The 9,775-nt window shown below is 59.5% G+C and overlaps 1 protein-coding gene across 1 annotated transcript in view; it reads right to left on the bottom strand.

Moving 5' to 3' along the window:
- Positions 1–870: 870 nt before the first annotated feature.
- The window catches only part of LOC138746592 (DNA-directed RNA polymerase III subunit RPC10-like), a 9,160-nt gene continuing 255 nt past the window's right edge, over positions 871–9,775 (bottom strand). Inside the window, exons 2-3 of the mRNA XM_069904883.1 lie at positions 3,758–3,898; positions 871–2,031 (exon numbers count right to left, since the gene is read on the bottom strand). Coding sequence (XP_069760984.1) covers positions 1,904–2,031; positions 3,758–3,898 — 269 coding nt within the window. The 3' untranslated portion in view covers positions 871–1,903. The remainder of the gene's footprint in view (positions 2,032–3,757; positions 3,899–9,775) is intronic.

Below are 9,775 nucleotides of genomic sequence, written 5' to 3' on the forward strand. Positions count from 1 at the left end.
AGATGAATTCTTTATTCAAGAACACTAATTCCCTCCATTCCATAACTTCTCTTGTTGCTGGGGGTCTGTATTGGGAACCCTACCTAGACAGAGAACATACCAGCTGCCAATCAAGGTTTGGCTTTGGCCATCCATTAGTGCAAACCTTGTTGATGGACCCATGTAAATTACCTGGACTGGACTCTCCAGCATGCCTGTACTTGATCTTGGGCCATTGGCTGTTGTAATTGGATTGACCCTCCTGGCATTTCACCAATTGACTTTGCTAATGACCTGGTCTGGACCCTCCAGCACTATAAAGGTGCCATGTGTTCTCTTTTTGCTTCACTCCAGGCCTAGAAATGTGAAAGGGTTTGGAGTGTTTAATTAGTGCCCCTTATAGCATAGACCCATGCCTATGGGTGGTGGGGCATCGTAGTGTTTTCGTGATCATTGTATGTACCAGTTCATGTATATGTATTTTGTTCCCATGCTATTTTCCTCACGTTCATTATTATCCACTCTTACTTTCCCATGGCTGCTGTAAACTGTATCCATGCACCCAGAGTCCTTGCCTTTGAGGCCTACCAAACCTCTTTCTGCACTCGCACCAGGGTTCAAACTGTTAAATCTTTTTTCAGGATTATCGAATGAGATTATTCATGTTGAATTGAGGAATAGAAAATGGGGCAATTACACTGCCAGGAATGTACCATAGGCCAAAAACAAGATGGAGCTATGGAAAAAAAAGTAAATTAGGATCATAGCTGAATCAAGTATATAGAAGGTGCAGATTTTGTTAAAATTAAATGCTGAAAATCATTTTTACATGAGACGAACAAGAGACCAGTTTTGTTTTCGGACATGAATTTGAATAAAGTTGTATTGATATGCTCTCTGAGAACATTTTTATTAGCTTTAGCATCTTTAATGCAAAAAACAATTGTACTTGAAAAGCATTCATATGCTTTCATACAAGAATCATTTGGCTTGACAAAATACAGCAAGGTCTCAAAAAATGAAGGTATTAATTTGCAAATAATAATTAGCTGTGTGTGCTGCCTTAGTTGCAAGGTGCTTGGTACATGATGATCAGGATTTTTTTTTTTTTTACACATACCTACTGCTCCTTGAACGTACGTAGACAATTGTAGAAACCTTGCTGTTGAGACCAAGGTTCTACTATAAATGCTTACTAGTTTAAGGCACAGCAGGTATAAGGTGTGGAAAGTAGAGTCACAACCTTTCAAGTAAATGCAATAGCAATATGGACTGTACAAAAATTTGCTGAAAAAATTGAGAAACTTGAAGAAAAAGATGGTTGAGTACTGCGTTGTGTACAACATGAAACCAAAGTAAGGTGAACCAAAAAAAACCTATTTCTCTTGAAATATCAAAAAAGAAATGTGGATTTCTGTTAGTTGAAAGGATCAGAGAAAAAGTAGATTTTCCCCCTAAGAGTAATGGTGTCTTAGAATGAATTGAGAATGGTGTAGATTGAAACCCTCGTGTTTAAGACTGGCTGAGCTCACAGCTGTAATTTATCAGGATGTGGCAAATGAACCCAAGTAGGTTTATTTTTGGTTTGCATCTGGGTTACACATTTCTATACTTCTAAGTTCAAGATCAATTTTATTCAGAACCCAGTTAGTTGCACAAAAATTGGACATGTGACCACAAGATAGCCGGACCCTTCAAATCAATTGAAGCTCGTCAAGAAAATGTAGCAAGTAACCCAAAGCATTTATACAACCAAATCATGAAAAATTCTAAACTAACATAAATGTAGAGAAACTACAAATGAATTACACTTTAATGAGTTTAGATAAAAACATCACCAGATTATGTAACTATTACTGAAAGTTGTTTGCCCTCTTCATCTCAAAGCAAGTTGGAAGATTCTTTCAGTTCTTAGCACAAAATTTTAATCTCTCCACCGATGTCCACACCCTGGGTTGCAGCACTTGTAAAATGTGGTCATGGGTTCATCAGCAGATCGTGTTTGTATTTGCATGAAATATGCTCGAGGATGCTCACATTTGGGACATGGCTCTGCATAAATGGAGGGGGGGGGGGGGAGGAGAGAGAGAGAAAATGAACCTTCTGAAATAATTAAATCTACTTTTTGAGTCCTATTTGTATAGAGAGCAAATATGACCAAACAGCTTGTTACCTTTACATGAACCCCCCCCCCAGGTTCCATTCCTGAGAACTGTTCATAAATCAGAAATGGACAAATCCAGTGCTAGGGAGTAGAAATCCCAGAAACTGACAGGAGGAAGAGCAGCCTTACTCCCTCTGTTTACAAGCAAGTCTGCTCAGCACTCCTTGCTCTCAACTTCATTCACTTTGATACCAGTTTCCACCCCAACCTCAAATTCACATGGTCCATCTCCAGTAACATTCTCTCCTTTCTTGATCTTTCTGACTCCATTTTGGGAGACCAGCTTTCCATACATTTTTTAATTCCATTACTCTTGACTACACTTCCTCACACCAGTCTTACACAAGGATTCTATTCCTTTCTCTTCTCCATTGCATCTGTTCCCAAGATGAGGTCTTCTATTCCAGATCGTCTGAAATGTCCTTCTTCCACAAATGTGGCTTCCCCTCCACCACCATTAACTAAGCATCCCTCCATTTCCTGCTCATCTGCCTGACCCCTTGTGCAACAAACACAGGATTCCCCTTGTCCCTTCCTACCACCCTCTGAATCCAACACATTATCCTCCGGAATTTCCGCCACCTCCAAAATGATCCCTCCGTGATCCTCACTTCTACCTTCGAGGGTAACCATTCCATCCATAACTGCCTCATCCATTCATCCCTTCCCATCAATCGCCCCTTTGGCACCTTCCTCTGAGGCTACAAGTGCCACATTGACACGCACACCTTCATCCTCACCACCATTTGGGGCCCCAGTCCTTTCAAGTGAAGCAACATCTGTGTATCTGCGGGAGTGATCTACTGCATCTGGACCTCCCTTGTGGCTGTCTCTACATCAGAGACACTGGGAGATCACTTTGCTGAGCACCTTCCCTCTGTCTACATCTGTGATAGGGATCTCCCAGTGGCCAACTCCCATGCTAATAGGTCTGCCCATGGCCTCGTGTACTGTCATTACCAAGACCACCCGAAAATTGGAGGAGTTGCTCAATTTTCTGTCTGGGCACCCTCCAACTGGATGCCATTACATTGATTTCTCTGGTTTCTGTGAGCCTACTCTGTCACCCTCCCTTCCCATTTCCCTTGTCTTCTTTCCTCCAGCTCTCCACCACTTCCCTTCTCTTTTTCACCCCCCCCACCCCACAATTTTGTTCAGGTGCCTGCCTACACTTTGAAATACCTTGAAGGGCTCAAGCCCAAAATGTTGGTTATGTATCTATCTTTGCTACACAAAGTTTGACCTGCTGAGTTTCACCAGCATCGTGTTTTTACTTCAGAACACAAGCTGCGAAGCAGATCTTTGCAAATTGTGTCATGCCATTATATTAACAACTTAGCTACTTTGATCCACATCATTGACAACATGTGGTTTAAAGGAAGTTACATTATAAAAACTAACTGGATCTGCAAATATTTTTAACTTTTGAACTACGTTGTGTTTTATTAACATATTCCAAAATTTTAAAAGCAAATTTGCATTCTAAAATTACTAATAATGGGCTTTGCACATTCACCTTTATAAAATTACTACATCAGTTCAGGATTTCCACAACAATCGTAGAAAAGTCCAAATCCCCATTTCAAATAAAATTTTGTTTCACGTGTACCATACCTGCTGTCGAGTCAACATTTTCCCAAGCTGCAGCACCACCTAATACATCATCAACTTCTTTCAGTTTAGGATATTTTCTATTGGTCACCTTCCAAAACAAAAGAAAAATACAACAAAATCTATTCAGTATGACATCATAATCTATATGTGAAGGAAGAAAGAAGCCTTAATTTGACATGTAATACTCTCCTACACGGTGTTTATCAAACTCTTCTATGTACAATTTAGGAAAGTAATTGGGCTAGTTTTTAAACACCTATTGCCTCCTTTTCCCCTGCCTCCACCTTCCTCCCCCATCCCTGCCTCCACCTCTCCCCCTCCCTTCCTGCCCTCCTCCCTCCCCCCTCCCTGCCTCCCCCCTCCCTGCCTCCCCCCTCCCTGCCTCCCCCCTCCCTGCCTCCCCCTCCCTGCCTCCACCCTCCCTTCCTCCCCATCACTGCCTTCATCTCTCTCTCCTCCCCCCCCTTCCTCCACCTCCCCCCTCCCTTCCCCCCTCCCTTCTCCCCATCACAGCCTCCACCCCTCCCTCTCCACCCCCTCCCTCTCCACCCCCTCCCCTCCTCCCCTCCCTCTCCTCCCTCTCCTCCCCCTCCCTCTCCTCCTCCTCCTTCTCCCCCTCACTCTCCTCCCCCTCCCTTCCTCCCCCTCGCTCTCCTCCCCCTCCCTTCCTCCCCCCATCACTGCCTCCCCCCGACCCATCACTGCCTCCCCTCGCTCTCCTCCCCCTCCCTTCCTCCCCCCGCCCCATCACTGCCTCCCCCCGCCCCATCACTGCCTCCCCCCCGCCCCATCACTGCCTCCCCCCGCCCCATCACTGCCTCCCCCCCGCCCATCACTGCCTCCCCCGCCCCATCACTGCCTCCCCCGCCCCATCACTGCCTCCACCTCTCCCCCCGCCCCATCACTGCCTCCATCTCTCCCCCCCTCCCCATCACTGCCTCCACCTCTCCCCCCCGCCCCATCACTGCCTGCCCCCACCCCATCACTGCCTCCCCCCACCCCATCACTGCCTCCCCCCACCCCATCACTGCCTCCCCCCTGCCCCATCACTGCCTCCCACCCCGCCCCATCACTGCCTCCCCCCCGCCCCATCACTGCCTCCCCCCGCCCCATCACTGCCTCCCCCCGCCCCATCACTGCCTCCCCCCCGCCCCATCACTGCCTCCCCCCGCCCCATCACTGCCTCCCCCCCCGCCCCATCACTGCCCCCCCGCCCCATCACTGCCTCCACCTCCCCCGCCCCATCACTGCCTCCACCTCTCTCCCCCCCGCCCCATCACTGCCTCCACCTCTCCCCCCCCGCCCCATCACTGCCTCCACCTCCCCCCCCGCCCCATCACTGCCTCCACCTCTCCCCCCCGCCCCATCTCTGCCTCCACCTCTCCCCCCCCGCCCCATCACTGCCTCCACCTCTCCCCCCCGCCCCATCACTGCCTCCACCTCTCCCCCCCCGCCCCATCACTGCCTCCACCTCTCCCCCCCCGCCCCATCACTGCCTCCACCTCTCCCCCCGCCCCATCACTGCCTCCTCCTCTTCCCCCGCCCCATCACTGCCTCCACCTCTCCCCCCCCGCCCCATCACTGCCTCCACCTCTCCCCCCCGCCCCATCACTGCCTCCACCTCTCCCCCCCCGCCCCATCACTGCCTCCACCTCTCCCCCCCGCCCCATCACTGCCTCCACCTCTCCCCCCCCGCCCCATCACTGCCTCCACCTCTCCCCCCCGCCCCATCACTGCCTCCACCTCTCCCCCCCCGCCCATCACTGCCTCCACCTCTCCCCCCGCCCCATCACTGCCTCCACCTCTCCCCCCCGCCCCATCACTGCCTCCACCTCTCCCCCCCGCCCCATCACTGCCTCCACCTCTCCCCCCCCCGCCCCATCACTGCCTCCACCTCTCCCCCCGCCCATCACTGCCTCCTCCTCTTCCCCCGCCCCATCACTGCCTCCACCTCTCACCCCGCCCCATCACTGCCTCCACCTCTCCCCCCCCGCCCCATCACTGCCTCCACCTCTCCCCCCCGCCCCATCACTGCCTCCACCTCTCCCCCCCCGCCCCATCACTGCCTCCACCTCTCCCCCCCGCCCCATCACTGCCTCCTCCTCTTCCCCATCACTGCCTCCACCTCTCCCCCCCCGCCCCATCACTGCCTCCACCTCTCCCCCCCGCCCCATCACTGCCTCCACCTCTCCCCCCCCGCCCCATCACTGCCTCCACCTCTCCCCCCCGCCCCATCACTGCCTCCACCTCTTCCCCCCCGCCCCATCACTGCCTCCACCTCTCCCCCCCCGCCCCATCACTGCCTCCACCTCTCCCCCCGCCCCATCACTGCCTCCTCCTCTCCCCCCGCCCCATCACTGCCTCCTCCTCTTCCCCCGCCCCATCACTGCCTCCACCTCTCCCCCCCCGCCCCATCACTGCCTCCACCTCTCCCCCCGCCCCATCACTGCCTCCACCTCTCCCCCCCGCCCCATCACTGCCTCCACCTCTCCCCCCCCGCCCCATCACTGCCTCCACCTCTCCCCCCCGCCCCATCACTGCCTCCACCTCTCCCCCCCGCCCCATCACTGCCTCCACCTCTCCCCCCCCGCCCCATCCCTGCCTCCACCTCTCCCCCCCCGCCCCATCACTGCCTCCACCTCTCCCCCCCCGCCCCATCACTGCCTCCACCTCTCCCCCCCGCCCCATCACTGCCTCCACCTCTCCCCCCCCGCCCCATCACTGCCTCCACCTCTCCCCCCCCGCCCCATCACTGCCTCCACCTCTCCCCCCCCGCCCCATCACTGCCTCCACCTCTCCCCCCCCCGCCCCATCACTGCCTCCACCTCTCCCCCCCGCCCCATCACTGCCTCCTCCTCTTCCCGCGCCCCATCACTGCCTCCTCCTCTTCCCCCGCCCCATCACTGCCTCCACCTCTCCCCCCCGCCCCATCACTGCCTCCACCTCTCCCCCCCGCCCCATCACTGCCTCCACCTCTCCCCCCCGCCCCATCACTGCCTCCACCTCTCCCCCCCCGCCCCATCACTGCCTCCACCTCTCCCCCCCCGCCCCATCACTGCCTCCACCTCTCCCCCCCGCCCCATCACTGCCTCCACCTCTCCCCCCCGCACCATCACTGCCTCCACCTCTCCCCCCCCGCCCCATCACTGCCTCCACCTCTCCCCCCCCGCCCCATCACTGCCTCCACCTCTCCCCCCCGCCCCATCACTGCCTCCACCTCTCCCCCCCGCCCCATCACTGCCTCCACCTCTCCCCCCGCCCCATCACTGCCTCCTCCTCTTCCCCCGCCCCATCACTGCCTCCACCTCTCCCCCCCGCCCCATCACTGCCTCCACCTCTCCCCCCGCCCCATCACTGCCTCCACCTCTCCCCCCCGCCCCATCACTGCCTCCACCTCTCCCCCCCCGCCCCATCACTGCCTCCACCTCTCCCCCCCCGCCCCATCACTGCCTCCACCTCTCCCCCCCCGCCCCATCACTGCCTCCACCTCTCCCCCCCCGCCCCATCACTGCCTCCACCTCTCCCCCCCGCCCCATCACTGCCTCCACCTCTCCCCCCCGCCCCATCACTGCCTCCACCTCTCCCCCCCGCCCCATCACTGCCTCCACCTCTCCCCCCGCCCCATCACTGCCTCCTCCTCTCCCCCCGCCCCATCACTGCCTCCTCCTCTTCCCCCGCCCCATCACTGCCTCCACCTCTCCCCCCCCGCCCCATCACTGCCTCCACCTCTCCCCCCCGCCCCATCACTGCCTCCACCTCTCCCCCCCGCCCCATCACTGCCTCCACCTCTCCCCCCCCGCCCCATCACTGCCTCCACCTCTCCCCCCCGCCCCATCACTGCCTCCACCTCTCCCCCCCCGCCCCATCACTGCCTCCACCTCTCCCCCCCGCCCCATCTCTGCCTCCACCTCTCCCCCCCGCCCCATCACTGCCTCCACCTCTCCCCCCCCGCCCCATCACTGCCTCCACCTCTCCCCCCCCGCCCCATCACTGCCTCCACCTCTCCCCCCCCGCCCCATCACTGCCTCCACCTCTCCCCCCGCCCCATCACTGCCTCCACCTCTCCCCCCGCCCCATCACTGCCTCCTCCTCTTCCCCCGCCCCATCACTGCCTCCACCTCTCCCCCCCCGCCCCATCACTGCCTCCACCTCTCCCCCCCGCCCCATCACTGCCTCCACCTCTCCCCCCCGCCCCATCACTGCCTCCACCTCTCCCCCCCGCCCCATCACTGCCTCCACCTCTCCCCCCCGCCCCATCACTGCCTCCACCTCTCCCCCCCCGCCCCATCACTGCCTCCACCTCTCCCCCCCCGCCCCATCACTGCCTCCACCTCTCCCCCCGCCCCATCACTGCCTCCACCTCCCCCCCCGCCCCATCACTGCCTCCACCTCTCCCCCCCCGCCCCATCACTGCCTCCACCTCTCCCCCCCCGCCCCATCACTGCCTCCACCTCTCCCCCCGCCCCATCACTGCCTCCTCCTCTTCCCCCGCCCCATCACTGCCTCCACCTCTCCCCCCCCGCCCCATCACTGCCTCCACCTCTCCCCCCCCAGCCCCATCACTGCCTCCACCTCCCCCCCGCCCCATCACTGCCTCCACCTCTCCCCCCCGCCCCATCACTGCCTCCACCTCTCCCCCCCCGCCCCATCACTGCCTCCTCCTCTTCCCCATCACTGCCTCCACCTCTCCCCCCCCGCCCCATCACTGCCTCCACCTCTCCCCCCCCGCCCCATCACTGCCTCCACCTCTCCCCCCCCGCCCCATCACTGCCTCCACCTCTCCCCCCCGCCCCATCACTGCCTCCACCTCTCCCCCCCCGCCCCATCACTGCCTCCACCTCTCTCCCCCCGCCCCATCACTGCCTCCACCTCTCCCCCCCGCCCCATCACTGCCTCCACCTCTCCCCCCGCCCCATCACTGCCTCCTCCTCTTCCCCATCACTGCCTCCACCTCTCCCCCCCCGCCCCATCACTGCCTCCACCTCTCCCCCCCCGCCCCATCACTGCCTCCACCTCTCCCCCCCCGCCCCATCACTGCCTCCACCTCTCCCCCCCCGCCCCATCACTGCCTCCACCTCTCCCCCCCCACCCCCCGCCCCATCACTGCCTCCACCTCTCCCCCCGCCCCATCACTGCCTCCTCCTCTTCCCCCGCCCCATCACTGCCTCCACCTCTCACCCCGCCCCATCACTGCCTCCACCTCTCCCCCCCCGCCCCATCACTGCCTCCACCTCTCCCCCCCGCCCCATCACTGCCTCCACCTCTCCCCCCCCGCCCCATCACTGCCTCCACCTCTCCCCCCCCGCCCCATCACTGCCTCCTCCTCTTCCCCATCACTGCCTCCACCTCTCCCCCCCCGCCCCATCACTGCCTCCACCTCTCCCCCCCCGCCCCATCACTGCCTCCACCTCTCCCCCCCCGCCCCATCACTGCCTCCACCTCTCCCCCCCGCCCCATCACTGCCTCCACCTCTTCCCCCCCGCCCCATCACTGCCTCCACCTCTCCCCCCCCGCCCCATCACTGCCTCCACCTCTCCCCCCGCCCCATCACTGCCTCCTCCTCTCCCCCCGCCCCATCACTGCCTCCTCCTCTTCCCCCGCCCCATCACTGCCTCCACCTCTCCCCCCCCGCCCCATCACTGCCTCCACCTCTCCCCCCCGCCCCATCACTGCCTCCACCTCTCCCCCCCGCCCCATCACTGCCTCCACCTCTCCCCCCCCGCCCCATCACTGCCTCCACCTCTCCCCCCCGCCCCATCACTGCCTCCACCTCTCCCCCCCCGCCCCATCACTGCCTCCACCTCTCCCCCCCCGCCCCATCCCTGCCTCCACCTCTCCCCCCCCGCCCCATCACTGCCTCCACCTCTCCCCCCCCGCCCCATCACTGCCTCCACCTCTCCCCCCCGCCCATCCCTGCCTCCACCTCTCCCCCCCCCCGCCCCATCCCTGCCTCCACCTCTCCCCCCCCCCCCGCCCCATCACTGCCTCCACCTCTCCCCCCATCCCTCTGCTGGACCA

This window comes from Narcine bancroftii, chromosome 12 (genome assembly GCF_036971445.1).
Source record: "Narcine bancroftii isolate sNarBan1 chromosome 12, sNarBan1.hap1, whole genome shotgun sequence".
NCBI lineage: Eukaryota > Metazoa > Chordata > Chondrichthyes > Torpediniformes > Narcinidae > Narcine > Narcine bancroftii.